The following is a 22,517-nucleotide window of genomic DNA, read 5'->3' as shown; positions in this document are numbered from 1 at the left end:
ATACTGTAACGATCAGACACTGGACAACGGATGTGCGGATCCACATGCAGTTTATTACAGGAAAGTTGTGCAGGCAATCAGAACAAATAGGAAAAAAGGTCATATCCACCAGAAGACAAGACAAGGGGGAAATACTTTGTAATGTTAACAGAAATACAGAAACAAGACTCAGCAAAGAGTGTGTAAAACTAGGGTGTATAAATAGTCTATGCACTCAAAATATTTTTTTTTTGCTCGCACAAACTACTTATTTAAATAAGCTGAAACAACACAATTCTTGAAATTTTCATTGGGACAACTTAATTTTTTTATGTTCAATCCACATAAATGTTAAAAGTGTTAAGTTAACCTAATCAATTTGTGTTGGGACAACATGAATGATTTGTGTGGAACCCTGCATTTTTTTACAGTGTGTAACCATTAAGAATGTGTGTGTGTAATCAGAGGGAATAAGGAACTGGTGTGCATGAGGTGCATGATGTTATTTGTAGTCAGGTTCAGTGACAGATCTGTAGTTCTCCAGCTTTCTGCAAGCATTAGATCGCTGGTGACTGTGACAGATACTAATTTCACTGGACCTTCAAGGATATTAATAGACTTTAAAATGACCTTTGCTTCTTCTTCAAACTATTTATTAAAATTAGTTGAAACAACACAATTGTTATTGTTTTTTTTTAGGACAACTTAATTGTTTTATGTTAAAACCACTTACATTTGTACAAATTACTAAGTTTAATTAATCGATTGGTGTTGGGACAACATGAAGGAATTGTGTTGAACCCAGCATTTTTTACAGTGTAAGCTGGTGTGCTAAAAAACAGTGGCACAATTTGCAGTAAACATTCAAAGCTTGTAGTTTGTCACTTCCACCTAAATAGTTTAATGATTTTTTTACGTCACCTTATTTTAGTTTCTCAACAAATCTTCTGACCATGGTATCAGAGCCATGCCCCACCCCCTTCAAAACACTTCCTGTTTGCTTTCTCATTTATTTTAATGTAATAATAATTGTAAAAACACAACTGCAGTTATTTTCGGAAAAATGAGTCACTAAATTTAAAACCCTGCTTTATAACATTACAGTGTCATAATACTATATAAAACTATATAATGCAATGCATTTACAGTTAAACTCTTTTATTTACTCACAATGTATACTGTATGTTTTCCCGTGAGCAAATTGTCTGCATATTCATTCATTCATTCATTCATTCATTTTCCTTTGACTAAGTCCTTTACTTATCAGTGGTCATCACAGCAGAATGTTCTGCAACTATTCCAGCATTTGTTTTACACAGTGGATGCCTTTCCAGCCCCAACACAGAACCGGAAAACACCCATACAATCTCATTCACACACACACTCATACACTATGTCCAATTTAGCCTACCCAATTCACCTATAGCGCATGTCTTTAAACTGTGGGGGGAACCAGAGCACTCGGAAAAAACCCACGCAAACAGAACAAGCAAACTCCACACAGAAACGCCAACTGGCCCAGCCGAAACTGGAACCAGCAACTTACTTGCTGTGAGGCCACAGTGCTAACCACTGAGCCACCACGCCACACTGTCTGCATGTCTTGGCCTAATAATCGACAGCTAACCTTTCATTTAAAACTGTAGGTTAAAAGAGCTGATTACAATTCTAAATGTTGATTTGGTAAGATCAGTACTGCAAAGAACTTCTGCACTCACCTCACCAGGAACCTTGTATTTCTTCAGCACCAGTCCTGACTCACAGTTGATCACACACAAAGTTTCTCCTCCACATGTGGCAACTGTCTGAGAGCCACCACTGATATCTAACAGATTAGAGGTAAAAGCAGACATTAGAGGAGTGCAATATGACAATATATACAGCTGAAGTCAAAATTATTAGCCCTTCTGTAAATTTTGTTTCTCTTTCAAATATTTCCCAAATGATGTTTAACAGAGTATTTCCTATAAAAGGTTTTCTTCTGAAGAAAGTCTTATTTGTTTTATTTCGGCAAGAAAAAAAACAGGTTTTAAATTTTTTTAAAACCATTTTAAGGTCAATATTATTAGCCCCTTTAAGCTATATTTGTTTTCAATTGTCTACAGAACAAATCATCATTTTACAATGACTTGCCTAATTACCCTAGTTAGGCCTTTAAATGTCACTTTAAGCTGCATAGAAGTGTCTTGAAAAATATCTAGTAAAATATCATTTACTGTCATCATGGCAAAGATAAAATAAATCAGTCATTAGAAATGAGTTATTAAAACTATTATGTCTAGAAATGTGTTGAAAATAGCTTGTTTCTGTTCAACAGAAATTGGGGAAATACACAGAAGGGCTAATAATTCAGGAGGGCAAATAATTTTGGAGGGCTAATAATTCTGACTTCAACTGTATATAATGTATGGACGGAAAAAAAAAAGATTCATATTATGCCTTATTATTTAAGTTTCATATTGTGCTGTGACAAAAAAACATTTATTATGGTAATACTGTTTCATCATTTGGATGAGAACAATTTTACACACCACCTCATGAATAAACATTTAATTTTACATTACATTACATTTAGTATAGCATTTTGTATTTTATATAGCAATATTTTGTACCTGTAATCGTCAATGTTATTATAGTTTTGTATTTTAAAAACATTTTTTTTATTTACTAATTAAAAAATTTGATTAAATTTCAGTTCAGTTTGCATCTTTAGCGGTTTTTGTTTAGCTGAACACATTTCTATTCAGCTATATATATAGTTAGTTTCAGTTTTAGTAATTCTAGCTTAACACGGTTAACACATCCAGTGTCAACTAAAGCGAAGTTTAGTGTTTGAACAGTATACATTAACCCTTGTGTAAAACTCTTAGTGATAAAAAATTGTATACTAAAATTAACAAATTGAACTACATTAAAAAATAATTGTTTAAACAGACACTGAACCCAAAACCACACATATGTTATTATGAAGGATTATGATCATGATTTGAAGGATTAAGACAAACTTTATATTAGAGATATTAAACTATGTAGTAGTTGCCTAGTTTACAGTTTTCTGGCAAATGACTAAAAGTTTGAAAACTTTATGAAAAGAATGTTTCTGTATATAATGTTGTGTTTGACTGGAGTGCTTGTTTGTAAATGCGCCATCTACTGGTGTGAAATCGCAGGAAACACTGTCCACCACATGATAAGTGCTTATTAATTAATTCATTAATTGCTGATGTCCTTCCAGCTGCAACCCATCAATGGGAAAACCTATTAATTCAGAAAACTATCATTTTTATTTCGCTAATAATTATTTTATTAAAGTGAGACTTTGAGTGATTGTTGGCTTGTTTCATTTAGTTTCAGTTTTTCACTTATTGCGCGTTTTTATTTTCATTTCACTTAATGAAAATTAATGTTTGATCAATAAAATCTGATAAATGTACTAAAATAACCTTGGTAAATATTTGTTTTTGAAAAGTCTTTTATATGTCATCGATATTTATGTAAGATTTGTCTACATTCTAAGTTCTACATGAAGTGAGAAAAATAATCAAGCATGAATGGTGTATGACTGTATAGTCCCTTTCAATGTGGTCATATACAGTAAAGTCTGAATTATTAGCCCCTCTTTTGATTTTTTTTGATTTTTTAAATATTTCCCAAATGATGTTTAACAGAACAAGGAAATTTTCACAGCATGTCTGATAATATTTTTTCTTCTGAAGAAAGTCTTATTTGTTTTATTTTGGTATGAATAACTTACCTAATAACCCTAACTTCCCTAATTAACCTAGTTAAGCTGTAAATGTCACTTTAAGCTGTATAGAAGTGTCTTGAAAAATATTATTTACTATGAGTTATTAAAACTATTATGTTTAAAAACGTGTTAAATAAAATCTTCTTTCCGTTAAACTGAAATTGAGATAACAAATATACAAGGGGGGCTAATAATTTTGACTTCTGACGACTTTATATATGAACAATTAACTGATTAAATTTACAGAAAAGGTACTAAATCCTAATAAATATCATTATCTGGATATGAATTTTCTTATATAATGATATGAGACTTTTGTCATAGCAGACATATAAGATCAAAAATGCATTCAGGTGTCCTGCTGAGCTGATTTCATGAACAGATCCCTTGATAGTGCTCACCGATACTGTCGTCCTGCTGGGGCTCAAAAGCACAGGCCCAAAGCTGAGTGCTGAAGTCGTCTGGATCGTTCTGTCGACTGTGACACTGCAGGACATGAAGAGGTGTCAGACTCACCGGCTCCTGTAACAGCAGGAGAAAAACAAATGTGATAATGACTACAGGTAAACTAAATACAAATGCAAAAACAGCAATTACAAGTTTAAGAGCGATTCTGTGACGATTCACATGCAAATGTAGTAATGTGGCACAATAGAGAAGTTGTGTAGACAATCCCTGTGGTCAGAATGGTTATTGAAGGTGAAAAGGTTTTGTTTTTATAGATGGGCCAACAACTGGATAAGATAACTAAAGGGGGGAAAATGCAGCAATTGTTTAAAACTCTGTATTAATATATTTTTGTTCATTCAATCCAATTTTACATCTATTAGTCTTAGTTTTTACATTGTTACATTAGGACAGTAAGGTCTGACTTTGCTAAAACAAAAGTCTCGTCACTTAACAGAAATAATGTACAGTATAGAATATATAAAGTCATGCTGCAGTGGAAGAAAAATGAATATTGTGTAAGACTCCCATGAGCTTGGAGGACTGCATCCATACACCTCTGCAATGACTCAAATGACTTAATAAAATCATCTGGAATGGCAAAGAAAGCGTTCTTGCAGGAATCCCAGAGTTCATCAATATTCTTTGTATTCATCTTCAACGTCTCCTCCATCTTACTCCAGACATGCTCAATAATGTTCATATCTGGTGAGTGGGTTGGCCAGTCCTGGAACATCTTGACCTTCCTTGCTTTCAGGAACTCAGATGTGGAGGCTGAAGTATGAGAAGGCGCACTATCATGCTGAAGAATTTACCCTCTCCTGTGGTTTGTAATGTAATGGGCAGCACAAATGTCTTGAAACCTCAGGCTGTTGATGTTGCCATCCACTCTGCAGATCTCTCACACATCCCCCATACTGAATTTTACCCCAAACCATGATTTTTCCTTCACCAAAATTGCCTAGTTTCTATAAGAATCTTGGGTCCATGCGGGTTCCAATAGGTCTTCTGTTGTTTTTGTGATGATTGGGATGCAGTTCAACAGATGATTCATTGGAGAAATCTACCTTCTGCCACTTTTCCTAACGATCAACTAGAAGTCACGTTATTATGTGTTGCTTTTACAACTGCGATTGACGACAAGACTTTTGTCGGGTAGTATATAAATATATATATATATATATATATATATATATATATATATATATATATATATATATATAGTTGAAATCAGAAATATTAGCCATCCTTTCAATTTTTTTCTCTTTTTTAAATATTTCCTAAATCATGTTTAACTGAGAAATTTTCACAGTATTTCTGATAATATTTTGTCTTCTGGAAAAAGTCTTATTTGTTTTATTTAGGCCAGGATAAAAGCATTTTTTAATTTCTTAAACACCATTTTAAGGTCAAAATTATTAGCCCTTTTAGGCATTTTTTTTTCGATAGTCAACAGAATAAACCATCGTTATACAATAACTTGCCTAATTACCCTAACCTTCCTCGTTAACCTAATTAACCTAGTTTAGCCTTTAAATGTCACTTTAAGCTGCATAGAAATGTCTTGAAAAATATCTAGTCAAATATTATTTACTGTCATCATAGCAAAGATAAAATAAATAAGTTATTAGAAATGATTTATTAAAACTATTATGTTTAGAAATGTGTTGAAAAAAATGTGCTCTCTGTTAAACAGAAAACGAGGAAAAAAATAAATAGGGGGGCTAAAAATTCTGAATTCAAATGTATGTATATATATATATATATATATATATATATATATATAAACGAGAATTTACTGAAAAGGTATTTTATCGCAATAAATATCATTATCAGGATATGAAATTACTTGTATTATGATTCAAGACTTTTTGTAATAGCAGGCATACAACTTTTAACAATAATTATCTTTCCAAAGCAGCTTCACAACAGGTGCACATAATTACATTACAGTCAAAATCAGAAGGTGAAATGGTCTTTGGGTTTATAGGTGGGACAAAGACTGGCCAAGATTACTAAAGTGAGAAAAATGCAGTTAAATCGTTAATTCATATTTTTGTTCTCATATATATGTTCATCCATCTTGCAACTGGTTTTGAGAAACATTAATATAATTTAAGATTTTTTTAAATATAATTATATATAAATATTTAATATACAGTTTTAAATTGATGTCTAACTTGAGTTAAAATAAAAACATAAAAAACTAAATGCTATATAATATAATATATCTTTAATATCTTGTTATTTTGAAGGTATCTTGCAAATAAAATTAGTGATGTTACTGATATCAATATGTCAAATTAGTCATAATGCATGAGTATCAATACGATATGGCTGTATATTAGCACTGCTGTTATATGGTCATAGGTAGGGCCAGATGGAATCTGTTTAAATTTTTTTCTATTTCTGTGCAGAATTTTGTAAAAAAAATCTGCGGATTTGTGCGGAATGATTTTAGGAGTATCATAACTAAAACCTAATATATGAAATAAAAAGTACGACATTTTTAACTTTTATTTAATGTTTACAATGCAAATCCAAATAGATCCACTTATTTGGTAAACAAAGCAAGCCTCTCATATAATATCTCTACTAAAAGATGGAAAACATGACTTTACAAACTGCATTGTAAATAAATTAGATGAACATTTAATATTAGTCAATAATATTACTGAAATGTATTTAGAAAACTAAATAAATATAAATTTACACACATTTACAAAAGTAAATAAACAGAATCAGTGATGGGCTAAAAATCTGCGGACTTCTGTGTGCGCAGATTCCGTGTGGGCCTAGTCATAGGTAATAACAGCCGTGCTTGTATAAAGCCATACTGTACTGCTGCGAGTGTGACATTACATTTACACTCCAGTTCAATGCGATTTTTGACTCTTTCAAGTCAAACAATTTAAATTGTTAAATATTTTGAGAGACCAATGGACATTACTGACTTTATCCACTTGAAAATACATTGGTGAATTGTTTTGAACACGTTCATTATTTTGGCTTGATCATCGTCTCAAGATCTGAACTATTTTATGTCCCCAAAAATATTCAAATGAACTAAAATGAAGCATGAATTTGTGGTACGACATTTATACAACAGTTCAGTGAGATTTCCACCACATTTTGAGTAAAAAAAAATTTGATATTTTGAGGGACCAGTAGACGTTACTGAATTTATATACTTAAAAAAAACATTGTTAAATTACTTAATTGTTTTGAACAAGTTTATTCTTTTTTTGCTATATCATTATCAAGATCTAAACGTTATTTTATATCCCTAGAAATATTCAAATGAACAAAAATGAAGCATAATTTTGTAATATTGCATTTATACAACAGTTCAATGGGATTTCCCACACATTTTGAGTTAACACATTGTGATATTTTGAAAGACTAATGGACCTTACTGACTTTATCTACTTGAAAAAACATTGTTAAATTACTTAATTGTTTTGAACAAGTCTATTCTTTTTTTGCTTGATCATCATCTCAAGATCTAAACTTTATTTAATGTCCCTAAACAATTTAAATTAAGCAAACATTTATTTTTATCTTTAAAGAGTAAACAGAAGTCAGTGTATGCATTTCTGCACTGTATGCTAATTAAATGACACACACAAAAAATGAAGCACTATTTCTTTATCTCACCTGAGGAACTTGAAGTTTGGCTTTGGTAGTTTTCCGAGGTGTGCTTTTCTCCATTTTGGCGGTGCTCTGTTTGCTCTGTTTTCTTGGGCTCTCACATTTAGCCTGTTTTGATGTGGGTGTAGACATTCCTGACTTTCTTGGGCTTTCTGTTTGGCTAGCAGCTTTCTGAGTAACATTTTCCAAGCGACTTGACTTTCTAGGACTGCTCTCCGGAGTCTCTGCACTGGTCAGTCTGGCGTGCTTTCTGGGGCTGGACACTACAGGCTGAGTTTTCTGTGGAGTGTTCAACACGCGAGCTGATTTTCGTGGACTAGCCTCAACCGGAGCTGCACTCACCAGGCGACTTGATTTTCGTGGACTGGCCTCTGCAATCACATCAGTGTTGTTTCTGGTTCGTTTTTGAGGACTTGTGATACTGTTGCCACCAACATCACAGGCCTTTGTCTGTGTTGTGTTTAAAAACAATTATCGATGAGTTATTTCATTTCTGCGCAATTTGCACAAATTACATATGTTTTTAAAATCCGTTCCCTAAACACAAAATTAAACAAATTGTTTGCAGAACATAATGGATGACCTCATAATGGTTTCCATCTTAACATGAAGCAAATCTTTTCAAAATTCACAAAAAAACTAAACTCAATTGAGAATTAGCTGCGTTAATATCAATTATTTTTAGAGTTGCTGACTGTAGTATTTGTAACCTGGCAACCAACAGTAAACAAGGCAAGCATAAATCAGACAGTTGAGTTTATTCAGCAAATGCATTTCGCGTTATTCACATGAACCCTTTTCACACAAGTGCAAAACTCAAGTGCTCTTAATTTTTTTTTATGAAATAAAGGAGTTTTATTCAAAATTTCGCATTTCCACTACTCGTTTCTCATGAAATAATTATCCACAATAAACTATTTAGCAAGGGAAAGGTTTTTAATCATTCTAAAATGTCTACTTTTAGATCAAGATTCTTGCTGTGAAACCTTTAATCGGGTAAAACAACTATATGGTTAACAACTATACTACAGCTATATTGTTAGTCATTATTAAAGATGATTGCTTACTGTGCTGAAGCAATTTAGATTTTCTTGATTGCCTATACACAAGTTTTATATTTTATTGTAATGTATTGTATCTTTTTCTCAGACATAAAACTAAAACGACAGACCTTTCAGTAGCACCTTAAGAATTTTTTGGTAGGTATAGAGTGATAACTGATGTATAGAGTAAACTAACTAACGAACAAACAAACAAACGAATGAACCAACAAACGAACAAACTAACTAATGAACAAACTAATTAACAAACTAACTAATTAATGAACTAACAGACTAACTAAAGAACGAACAAACTAACTTACGAACGAATGAAGGAACGAACAAACAAACAAACGAATGAACTAGCTAATTACCAAACTAAATAGCTAACAAACTAAATAACAAACTAACTAACTAATGAACGAACGAACTAATGAACTAACTAACAAACTAACTAACGAACGAACTAACAAACTAACTAACTAAAGAACTAACTAACAAACTAACTAATGAACGAACGAATGAACTAACAAACTAACAAACGAAGTAATGAACTAACTAACGAACAAACAAACTAACTCACTAGCAAACTAACCAACTAACTCACTAGCAAACTAACCAACTAACTTACTAATGAACAAACTAACGAACGAACTAACAAACTAACTAACGAACTAACTAACTTATGAACTAACTAACTAACTAACTAACTAACTAAGAATTGAACTAACTAACAAACAAACAAACTTACTAACTAATGAACTAACTATCAAACTAACTAAAGAACTAACTTATGAACTAACAAACTAACTACTAATCCATCCATGCATTCAGCCATCCATCTATCTATTTTTATCTCTGTCTGTATATAGAACATCAATGTATTCAATCACCTACCTGTCTTTTGTCTTTTGTCTAGACAGATATAAACCTCATATTCTTATACTAGAATTACTCTAATTATTCTATTATTATAGTATAATAACCATTAAATTAGAACAACTAAAATTCATTTTCAAACGTAAATTAGATTTTATTATTTTTTAAATACTTTGGGGACTTACAATGTTAACATTGAAAAAAATGGTATCCGTATGGCTTTACCTTATTCTCCTTTGTTGGTGTTGTGTCTGCGACCCGTTCTTCCTCCTCACTACTGGTCAGTGACTTCAAATACTCCTTTGCAATCTTTTCAACCTGTATAAGCAGAAACAGGATGAGTTGAAAAGGTAAAATCTGCTGAAACCACAACAGTTTAGATGCTCTAAATCAATATATCTCAACCACTTTCCTGGAGGACCACCAGCTCTGCACATTCTTCTTGCCTCCTTAATTAAACACACCTGATTCAGATCATCAGCTCATAAGCAGAGACTGAAAGACCTGTAATGGGTGTGACAAAAGAGACATTCAAAACATGCAGTGTTGGAGGTACTCCAGGAACGTGGTTGAGAAACACTGACCTATAAACTTAAAATCTGTCTCAGGAACACAACATTCACATAATACTGACCCTCCACTTTGTGTAATCACTCAAGGAATTGGGGCCGTACTTGACTTGTGTGCAGGCAGCGTTAACAAAGCTCTTCTCAACAGCAGCAAGGCTTTTTGCTGAAATGGGATCAGGAAGACTAAAGTCTCGTTCCCACACACCAATCACCTAAAGGCGGTCAAGAAAACACACTTTAGAAATAAGATCACTTTCAAAGGGTTTTTAAAAAATATGCAAGTAATAAAAAATATAACAAAATTTCAGACAGGACTATTACATCGTAGAGTTACAGTAGTAGTAGTAGTACAGTTAGTAGACAGTAGAGTTGTCAAAAGTATTGACTTCGGTGCTCAAACTATGTAACATGTTAAATGTTACTAGTATTATTTTCAGATTTATTTATTTATTTTCTTGCATTGTGTTTTGTTTGGTATGTGGACATGTAATACTGCTTCCGACCTCCAGGGGCACTAGATTGATTTGCACCTGTATAAAAAGTCACTTAGCATAGAGTATGCAGGAGTGTTTGGTAGAGTGGCCACCACATGGATCACTTTCGCTACCAACCTTCACATTTAGTTCAAAAGTGAGTATATGTGTATTTTATTTAATGTGTCTCGCTCAGCACAGTGGAGATGTCTCTGGTTATATCGTTTCAGTCGTTTGATATGCAGTGACATGCAGTCAGATATTTCGCCGAACAGATCCGCCACTTTTAGCGCTCATAAACAATCATAAAGCCCTCGTGCTGCAGGCATGAGGAGGTCTGCTGAAGGTGCAGCTGTCGTGCAGTGAAGGGTTTGCGTCTTTAGTAATCTAGGGCAGTTTGCGTTCATTGAACAGTAAGATTGATTAATAAATCCATATGAAACAGTCCCTTTTAAAGTCACGTCTCGCTTTCAGTTTCGGGCTTTGGTGCGTTTTGCACTCACACTACAAACGTTCTGCGCCAAAGCCCAAGTGAACCGGGCTCAGGCCCACCTCTTCCAACCGGGCCAGGGCTGGCCAAGTGAACTGTGCTTGAGCGCAATTCAGCGCATTCACACTTCTCAAACGATCCGGGAAACGAACTGGGCACGGTATGGATGGTATTGTGTAAGTAGGCTCTTACAAACAACCAAATCTCTTCTAAGGAGTCCCAGGACATCATAAGGATTTATTGCATCACTCTCAAGGGCTCTAAATAAGTGGTCGCTGACTTGTTCTTTTTTCAGAAAGACTATTTAGTTTCTGATTTTAAAATGCCTTTATTTTTTGTTGTGATTGATATTTTGTAATATAAAATAAAAAAAGTGTACACTTGATTTAATTCGTTTTAAGAGAGTGCTTATTCAGTACAGCCAAAATTCTGTAGAACCCCCTCAGAATGATACTAAATCAAGGACAGGAGGTGTTGTAAAGTTAAAAAAAAAAAAAAGAGGTAAACTAATGACTAGTGTTATTTTTGGTTACTTGCTTTGATTTTAGTTTTAGTCCAGTCTTTGTGTGAAGCTGACATTTTAGTTTTTATTAGTTCTGGTCATGTTCATACTCTTTTTAGTCTAGTCATGTTTTAGTCGACCAAAAGTCTGCGCATTTAGTCTTACTTTAGTCATCCATGACCATTTTGGTCTGATTTTAGGTTATGAAAGCTGATGACATTTAGTCTAGTTTTATTCATTCATTCATTTTTTCGGCTTAGTCCTTTTATTAATCCGGGGTCGCCTCAGCGGAATGAACCACCAACTCATCCAGCATATGCTTTTGTGCAGCGGATGCCCTTCCAGCTGCAACCTAAACATCCATACATACTCATTCACACACATACACTACGAACAACTTAGCCTACCCAATTCACCTGTACCACATTTTTTTTGGACTTGTAGGGGACACCGGAGCACCCGGAGAAAACCCACGTGAACGCAGGAAGAACATGCTAACTTCATACAGAAATGCCAACTGGCACAGCCGAGGCTTGAACCAGCGACCTTCTTGCTGTGAAGCGACAGCACTACCTACTGTGCCTCCGCATCGCCGACTAGTCTAGTTTTAGTCAATGAAAATTGTATTTTAGTCTCTTTATAGAAATGTGATTCTATTTAACCGAGTCAATATATTATTAGTACCTAGTAGTAAAGAATTAAAGACAAAACAAATATTATCTTTTTTAGACAAACCGATTTTAAACAAAGTCATCATATTATATTATTGTTACCATATTGACTCGATAACACATACATTCTAGACATGAAAGTGGCACTCTGATTTGAGTTTACAGTGTTTATTTAACAAAGCAAACAAGTTAAGGCTGAATTAAACTTCTACATCAAACGTATGCGTATGTGTATGCTTCGGCGCAGCCTTTGAGCAATCACATATCCCTCGCCATAGCTGACGCTGATGCGCACCTCTCAAAAAATGTAACTTCACGTCACAACAACGCATAGCGAAAGCTCTGTAATTTGTCGGGGTGGTATCGAGGACGATTGTGGGTGGTGCTGAGGGTCATGAGCCCGATGGAGCGAGTGTTTAAAAGTGTCGAGTCCCGTGGAGGAGCTCCAGATGGAAACTTTTGTTTTGTGTTTACCTTATGGTTAAAGTTGTTGCACGTCCGCAAAAACAAAAACACCTGCAAGAAACTCAACACAGAGGAACATAAAAACCTACTGCCAGCTAGCGTTTTGGAAGTGTTAATGCAGAGCAACACAAACAGCGTGCAGAAGTATAAATGCACAACTACGTGCTAAGCAGGTGATCACTTGATGCAGAAGTATAAACCAGTATTTAGAAGTAAACACACACGCAAACTAATAAAATAATCAAAAACAATTAAAAAATAAATAAATAAAATAAAGTGTGTGTTTGTTTTCATCTTCTAAATAATGCGAGTTAACGCAAGAGCGGTTAGAGGAAAAAAATAACGTGACTAAACAAAACAAAAAAACTTTGACATTTAATTTCGACACATTTTAATCAATGAAAATGAAGAGACATTGTTGCATAGTTTTTAATTTGTAAACCACAAAGTCTTGTTTTTATTCGTCAACAATATTGCAATTTAGATTTAGTTTACCGTCACATGACCAGCATTTTCATATGATAAAAATTCGTTGACATCTACTCATACATTTTCGTTGACGAAAGCAACTCTACCAACGACCTTTGTGGGCAATCACAGTCATATCTGTTGAGCATGTGATCACAATGCCAAGTCAGCGGTGTTTAAGAATGTGCTCAAATGTTAGCGGGAAGTGTACATATTTGTTATTTTAGTACTAGCCCCTTTCACACAGTGATACTGGTAAATATCTGGAAAATTTTCGTAACGACTTTACCGGTATTTTCAAAAAAGCGCTGTTCACACAGGCGAAGACGTTACGGAAATTTTCCGGAAAAAAGCATTCACACATGCATTCCAAAATACCGGTAAATTCTGACATCATTCACCACAAGTGAGCTTTAAACGGCTGCGCTTGTATTTGTAAACATTTGACTAAATTACAAACTCTGTGGATGAACAATATTGTGAACAACTTTCGCAGGATCACTTTCGCATGTCGAGATGTTCATAATATGTGCGTGTGCAGGCGCTCAGGCTGTTTCACAGGCACACGCAAAGCTTAAAGGTAAACAAACAACGGCTTATCATAAGCATCTCATCGATGATTATTTACACAGTTGGCATTAAGAAGAACATATAAACGTGATCTGACTAACTTCTAGCAGCTAAATGTGTCGGGAAAAATATTCAAAGGCTTTTATTCTCACAAACCGCGCGGACGTAAATGCGTCTGACTGTTGTGATTGGCTAAAGCAGACGTCTCACGTCAGCACGTTCTAGACGTGCACGCGCTTATTACGGGAATCTTCCTTCTGCATTCACACAGCGCAGCATTCCGGCAAATTGCCGGTAATGTTACAACTTCTCTTTCCGGAAAATAGCCAGAACGAATTTACCGGTATTTTCAAAAAGGACCTGTTCACACATACAACCTTTCCGGAAAATTGCCGGCAATTTGTGTGAAAGGGGTGACTGACTCGTAGAGAAGTTGATACTTTTGACAGCTCTAATAGACACACTGTTTGCATTGTGATAAAATGTGTTTGAATGTGTGTGAAAGTGAAAGTCAGCTCTCACCCGCTTCCTGAGGATCTCAGTGCTCCCATGGCGAATATGATGAGCTGTTGAACTGATATCCTTCCCATTGAACATCCTCAGATTAGGTAACAGGAAGATCACTTTGTGTTCATCATTGACCTAAAAAAAACCCCACATTAAATGATGTACATATGCCACTGGCACATGCCACTGAGTGTGTCACTACATGCCACACCGAAAGTGTCAAGTGGCATGTGTACGTCAGATGTCGTGTCACTCCATCTTAAAACTGCTGTTTCCCATTTATTTACTCAAGACAGGCTAAAATAAAATGTGATTCTTACTGTGAGGTAAAGGTTGTCCTCTAGTCTAAGTTCCTCTATGTTTGTCAGGGCTTCCAGCGACAACACATCCTCCATATCATTGTTTGAGCAGTTCAGGATCTTCAGGCAGGGCAGACGGAGGCCTTTGGGGATCTTCTGCAACATATTCCCAGACAAATCCAACTTCTCCAGACGACACAGTTTAGACAGCAGAGGCACAGGCAGATCCTCGCTCTTCAGACTCATGCGGGACAGACTGTGCAGAACAGACAATAAATTACCTAAGTACAACAGAACGATCTGCAGAGATGTATTACCACCAGAAAACATCAATTGAAGAGACTGAGGGTGCTTTCACACCTGTGAATCGATTCAGTTGTTCCGAAACAGAGATTACAATTGTTACATTGTTGCTCTTTGCTCTTGGAGCGGTTCGCTTTCACACTGCAAAGTTTCTAATCAGACCAAAAGAGCTAAAACAAGTCACGTGCGAGTAAACTCTCCTTACATTGGACAGGGTGTCAGAGTTTATTTTGCAGCGTCCCGCTCAGCTGTCAGGAGAGGTGGTGGTTTGGTGGTGATTGACAGGGTGCGCGCGCAACGTGTCGGAGGAGAGACACGGTGGGGGGGTGAGAAGGGTGCACGACGATGCCTATTTGAGGACTGGGAGGGAGACGCAAGATTACCGGTAGATCATCACTGGTTTGCGGGCATCCGTAGACTCGCGAAACTTCCCGCCCTACTCATAATTCTCTCTTCATATAGCCTTAAGCCTATTACATATCCATAAAACACTGTGATATAACCGCGCTCGGATCGGATCGCTTTCTCACTGCAATCGAACCGCTCTAGGGTTCGTTTCAATCGAGCCGAGACCACCTCATTCAAACGATCTCAGAGCGATTACATTGGTGCGGAACAGAGCGCAACTGCCCTGTTCACATATGCCAAACGAACCACGCTAACTGGGCAAACGAGATACGTTCCGAAACAAAAGTGTAGGTGTGAAAGCATCCTGAAAAGCTTCATTCTGCAATAACAAGCTGGATGTAAATTATGCTGCTTATTACATGACTACTTGCCATAAAAGTAAAGATTTAGGCACAAAATATTGATCTGAGGTGTAATAATATACTTACTCTTTAATCACTAGCTACTAATTGAATTACTAGCGAGTACTAATTACTCACTAATCTACCTATTATTATTTAGTCGCAAAATGGCGCCAAACAAGTCGACAAAATAAGCATATATTAATGTATAATTGTCAAAATGATTTGTATTAATACTCGAATGAGCCCCTTGTTTTTTTGTTTAACTGATTGTTATGTGTTATCTAAAACATTAGAGCTGTGAACCTACACTAGTCTCACGGTTCGGTTCGGTTACGATTATCATGCCATCAATTCGGTTCAATTCGATATCACGGTGCATTGATGGTGCTTTTCATACACAGTGTTATATTTTCTTCACATGCAGCAGTTCTTGTATTAAAATGTATGAATATATTTATATATTATTTGTAATACAATTTTGTCATTTAATACAAACAGTCAGAAATATAAACTGTAACTTTAAACTAAACAAGCATTTAGCAAATAATATAAACAAATATAAATATCCAGCTCACTTTCTGATCCTTGTCTAGTTCTTTTACACCTCTTTGATTGGTCACACCCTCAACAAAAACGGTTGCGATTGGCTCTTGCGCGCTGCGCTCTTCACAGATGAGTGACACTGATAAGCGGCAGGCGGCAGGCGGCAGCGGCGATCTCACAGCTGATGTATGATAGACAAGGTGGAGAAAACTCTGCAGACACGCGCTCGTTTCTTTATTCAAAAGTAACGCTGAAAAACAGCCGAGAGGAGAAGAAAAGCCACGCCAGCAGGTCAAATGGGCCACTGTGTGTGTGTTTGTGTGTGTGTGAGAGAGAGAGAGAGCGAGAGAGAGAGAGAGAGAGAGAGAGAGAGAGAGAGAGAGAGATTAAGTTCTTTCATTCTCTCAATCTCAGTGAAATAGGGTCAGTGAAAGGCTGATCCTGCAAACACACAGTGAAATTGTGCACAGTTTATGAGTTTTAAGTAGTTAGAGCGTTGTAAATACTCACAATCGCCTCCCTCACAACAGAGCGCATATGAGGTAAAAGACGTTAGTAATAACCGGTTATGATTATTACTGAACCGATACCGAATTGTCTGCGTCTGCATTGCGGTGCACCGAAGAAACGATTAATTTTGACACCCCTATAAGACATAACATGGAAAAAAGTGATTGACCAATCAGAATCAAGGGTTCCAGAGAGCTGTGTATGTTTTAAATATGTTGTAAATAATTCAGTTTTTTAACCTATGAGGACATCAAATTAAGTCTTGTTTGTTTTTAACAGTGTAGAGCAGAGCATTAACTAACACTTTTTGTCTTGCTCAGTTTAAGCAAAGAGCTTAGAATGACCAAGAGGCGACAATCAATAGAGCGTTCCATTGCAACAGCAGCGCCCAGCAACAGCCCCGGATTCCACCACTCTGCAGTGAAAGCGATCGGCTGTCCATTGTATCTTATTGCTGTTGCGGTGGCAAGCAGCTGCTTTGTTTTTTATTTATTTATTTATTTTAAAACGCACATTAAAGCTGAGATACAACCTGAAAGATGGCAATACAACACTTAACATTATAATCATCAGCACTTTTAATAGTTTATTTTACATACTTATAATATGTTGTTGTTCTATTGACCTCATTCTAAAATGCTGAAGTGCGCCTGTTTTCGCGATCGTCTTAGAACTTCCGATTCAGTCGCCTATGGGAGAAATGACTAGAAATAATAAACGACAGAAAACGGTTAAACTACTTGCTCTACAAACAAATGTTTGCATGACTATACAGACCAAGTAGAATAATATAATAAGAAAATATCAAATTGCAACATCAAGCAGCGTAACGAGCAGTTTTTAACGTCAAAAAATGAATGGAAGTGAATGAGACAGGAAGCCTCAAGCCAAAAAGATTCAAATGGCAGCGCCCGCTCGTCGGCGGAGAATAAGGTGAATTGGAGTTTTCATGCCAAAATGGCCGCCACGCCATCTAGTGGCTATTTCCCAAATTGCACTAGAGTGTTGCCTCTTGGTGATTCTATGCTCTTTGGTTTGAGTGAATTCACAACCCGCTTAAATCAACATAACATGCAAATTAGGTATGTTTTGATGCTAGTTTATGCTGGTATTTGGAGGGTAATGGGACGGCAAATGTAGGAGGAGCAAAGAATCAGCTAGGAACCATCATTAAAACATACCTAACCAGAATATGCTTGTCTTTTTAACAGGTCATGAAGCTTGGAGTAAAAAAACGTAATCTCCAAATAGGCCTCAAAGCAACAGGCCTCAAAAAACCCAAAGTTTAGTGAATTTAGAACAGATCTAAATGTTATCAGATCTAATGAATATATATTTTTATGTGTTCTACCAGTGTTGGAAAATGTTATTGTAAAAAGTAATGCATTACAATATTGAGTTACTCCCAAAATAACTAACTAGTTGCGTTACCTATTTACTTTTATGGTAAGTAATACGATACGTTTCTTTTTTTTTTAGATTTATTTTTGGCCTTTTTGCCTTTATTAGATAGGACAGTATTGAGACAGGAAGCGAAGTGGGAGAGAGAGAGGGGGTAGGGTAGGGAAATATCGTCGAGCCGGGATTCGAATTCGCGACGCCCTGACGTGCTATTGCACCATATGTCAGCACGCTAACCACAGTTTTTCTGACCTGGCTGAGGCTTGATCTCTTTTGAAACTTGCAGTGTTTTTTTAAATCTTTTTTTTAATAGAGTAATTAACAACACACTGTATAACAGGGCTTTTCAAAATCCAGACTCCGGTCCGGATCAGGTATTCAATCCGGACCCGGTTACATTTCAAGAGTTTCCACTTAGATATGCTCAGCATTTATAGCAGGTTTGGCATGCTGTCCCGGGAGAGAACCCAGAGCTCGGAGATATTTGAGCCCACGGCTCCCGCCCGGTCAAAAAACATATCAGGAGAACCGAGATCACGTAGGTCTCAAGAGCTCCCTCTTTAGAAAAGGGAGGAAAAGGAGGAGATGCGGTGGAAGGGGGATTCTTCCAAAACGAAGATAGAACAGTAGGGAGAAAATTATCCATTAATAGAAAACTAGGATCACTCTGATTAGATTATTAGTGATTACAGATGAGCAGCCAGTCGTGCTTAATCATATCACGTGTTCCTCTTAGAAATCAGTTTATGAAACTTTACTTCGTATTGCAAGACCATGCATAAAGGATTCAAATTGTGGATTACATTCATTGAGAAATGCATTTACCTTGTAAATCAACAGTTTAGTTAAAAATTATACCATGAGTTGCATACGTTGGCACACGCGTTTTAATTCAAAATCACTGAGCACAATAACATGCACACAGCCAAGTGTAGTGTTCATGTAGATGTAACTGTTTAGATTTTACAATCCTTATCAAAATAAACTGTCAAATCGTACATACAGTACAGCTGAGGTCAAAAGTTATGATTAATCTAAAACATTTTTTCTTAATTTTTTATTATTGATTATTAAATAATTATTTTGCCAAAATAAGAGAGAGATCAGACAAAATGTATGTTTATGTAAGTACAGGCTTCAATATATATTCAGATAAATAGAAAATAATATTTGGATAAAAAATTCCTCCGACTTTTATATACTTGATTATAAAGATTCTTAACCCTGTTAAAGCTGACACATGAACAAATAGTCATTATATTCTGAAATGTTTATTAATCCTTCTATCAAGATCCATTTTTATACCATATAGATGTTTTTATGAATTTATTATGTGATATTATTATTATTCCCTTTATTTTACCAGAAAAGACAAATTAAGATTAAAAATCTCTTTTACAAGAGCGTCCTGGCCAAGATTAGGCCGTACACAAGTTACATGAGTCCAACAGACAACAAACAAAAAAACAACTTAGTTTCACATGAATCACACCGAGAAACTTTTCAAAACATCTACAATCCTGTTTCAACTTCTGAATCTTTTATAGTCTTTTTAAAAGCATTTAGTGTAATCAATTCTTTGAACTGCAACTGTGTTTGCAGATTATTCAAAGCAAAAGGTGCTGCATACTTAAAAGCCTTTTTTCCCCATCTCAGTCCGCACTTTAGGAACAGACAGTGAGTAAATATCCTGAGACCGAAGACCATAGTTAAGAACAGGCTTTTTACAAATGTAATTCTGTAGATATGATGGGGGTAAACCCAGTATAGATTTGTAAACAAGAATATGCCAATGCTTGAGCCTTCGAAAGGACAAAGCAGACCAACCTACCCTAGTATACAGCACACAATGATGAGTAAGGGATTTAAACTTAGTTATAAATCATAGTGCACCATGGTAAACAATATCCAATGCATTCAGCGTTGAGACGAAGCATGAATATATATAACATCACCTTAGTCCAATGTCGACATGAATGTTGCCTCAACCAGCTTCTTTTTAGCATCAAAAGAAAGGCAGTTCTTAATTCTGAAATAAAAGCCTAAATATTGATTCATCAGGCCTTTTGGTAACTTTTTTTGCTCAAAACTATTTGAATTTTAGTTACCAAAAAGTTCGCCCATAACATTTTGATAAAAAAGAACATTCTAGGCAGGTTTTCTCTGCTCATTTTTTACACTAAACATTTTACAGTCTTTTTTTTATTTCACTTTGTGAGAGGTGTAAGAGCAGTTTCAGTCAATTGTTCATGCAAAGACAGACCTTACACCTCGCATATGAGAAGTAATTGCATTGTTGTGTTCTTTTGCCCTTTAGGACTACCAAATCTATCATTTTGTTTTCACAATTGTACAAAAAGTACAGAAGCAAGGCATTTAGTGAGGGAATTCAACTGAGAAGAGGTTTGGGTTGGAATGAGATGTAATTCCTTGCGACAGGCTAAGTGTAAATATACTTTTACAACATCATACTATTTCATTTGTGTTCAGAACTGCGAATGTATTTGTTTGAATCATGTTGATGAGGAAAACATATCTTTAATTTATTTATGGAAATTTTTAGCACTATCACTTTCCTGTTACAAGACTTGAACCCGCATACCCCTCAGTAAAGCTGTAGTTGCGCCCCTGTGCGTTACCCCCAACACTGTTGATATGGCAACTAAATACCTTCAGTCATTTTGATGTGTGCAAGTGTTTATATCTGTGTTATAACGTGTGTGGTGTGTCAACAAATGAACTTTCTTACTTGAGGGTCTTGATCTGGTCCAGTTTGTTCGTCTTTGTAGAGCTTTTCTCCAGCAGTATCTTCTCGGTAATCTTCTCCATGGCTGCATTCGGTGAAAATGTGAGTGTTGTGTTCAAAGCAGATCTTATAATGTCAGGCTGCAATGATTAAAGGTTTCAGAGACTCACTGGGGCTTTTGCTATTGGATATTGAGGTGTCAGAAACTCAAAGTATCTGGTATTATTATGCAATGTTACGGGGCGATTGTCCTGTTCTCACAGCTGATGGGCGATCAAAACACAGGAGATGGTCGTGAAACCTTTGTGTACTTATTATGAAGTTTGCAAGCCAAAAGTAAAAGTGCTAAACAAAGAAAAAACATTTAACCAGTTAACTGAGAAAGCATGCTTTAAAAAAAGTAAATTAGAAATCGAACCTTTTGCTCACACAAAGAGTACTCAAAGTAAAATAACTTGCATACATCTGAAGATGTTTACGTGTTGTGTATATTTCCCTAATAACGTGTTTATTAAGAAACTAAAAGACAGAAATTAATGTTGTAATTTTAGTTTATATCGTGAGACTACAGTTTAGTTTGATCACATTATAAGTTAACGTTAGTGGTAAAACAGGTATAGTTCTAAAAATAGAGTTTTGTTTCACAACTTACCTGTAATATGCATGCAGACCACAGACTGTAAAAAATAGATGCAGACCAAATGTATTCTTTAGATATACAACACAACACTCGCAGACATGTGGTAGATTTAATGTCAGATCGTTTTCCCGGGAAACTACAAATGAACTTTGACCAGCTTCGACGTAAAATGTTTTGGCGTCCCAAATCCGCCATGTTGAGTGTGTCACTATCACATGTATAAATGTGTAATAAATATAATATAAATAACGCATATAAAGCAGTGTGCCTGAACCAAAGTGAACTTCCAAAAAGTCACAATAAATGAACACATTTAAATGCTAAAAATAAAACGAGATATTGTATAAGTTAATGTTCATTTATTGTTGTTTGGTGAATGTCAAGTTGTTTGCAGTCACGTGGTTCTGGTGACGAAATTCAGATAGTAAAAAACTGAAGGATATTTGATGACAGATTGGGAACAGTTTTGGCTTCTTCGGAATATATATATATTTTTATCTAATAAAGCTGTTGAATATGAGGTGCCGTATAAGATTTAAATCAAACTTTGCTTATCAACACATACATAAAACACGTGTATATACACCTATAAATTACTCGCATATACACCTATACTACTGGATGTTCAAAACAACATGGATGAAACTTGTGTATATACATATAAACTTAACGCATGTATACACCCACATACACACGCACATACATATAAACTCAATCCTCACATAAACACTCACATTAACACATGCACATACATATAAACTTGCTGCATGCAAACACACCTATACACACTTGCATATACATATAAACTTGATCTATGCATATACACCCATAAACTCTCACATAAGAATATAAACTTGATGTGTG

General features: G+C 35.5%; 1 protein-coding gene across 6 annotated transcripts in view; it reads right to left on the bottom strand.

The window, feature by feature from the left end:
* lrwd1 (leucine-rich repeats and WD repeat domain containing 1) overlaps nt 1–21,793 on the bottom strand; it is a 29,783-nt gene extending 7,990 nt beyond the window's left edge. For 2 of the 6 annotated variants that reach the window (XR_015489969.1, NM_001305662.2), the window contains 9 exon segments: nt 21,666–21,793; nt 21,017–21,098; nt 14,780–15,014; nt 14,475–14,594; nt 10,379–10,525; nt 9,970–10,062; nt 7,832–8,275; nt 4,129–4,249; nt 1,698–1,804 (listed from right to left, as the gene is read on the bottom strand). Coding sequence is in view for 5 of the 6 variants with exons in the window: in NM_001305662.2 (NP_001292591.1) it covers nt 1,698–1,804; nt 4,129–4,249; nt 7,832–8,275; nt 9,970–10,062; nt 10,379–10,525; nt 14,475–14,594; nt 14,780–15,014; nt 21,017–21,096 (1,347 nt within the window). In the remaining variant the exon portion in view is untranslated. 6 annotated transcript variants of the gene reach the window in all.
* Between the last annotated feature and the right edge of the window lie 724 nt (nt 21,794–22,517).

The sequence above is a fragment of the Danio rerio genome, chromosome 5 (genome assembly GCF_052040795.2).
Source record: "Danio rerio strain M-AB ecotype USA chromosome 5, GRCz13ab, whole genome shotgun sequence".
NCBI lineage: Eukaryota > Metazoa > Chordata > Actinopteri > Cypriniformes > Danionidae > Danio > Danio rerio.
This window is presented reverse-complemented; position numbering and strand designations above follow the sequence as displayed.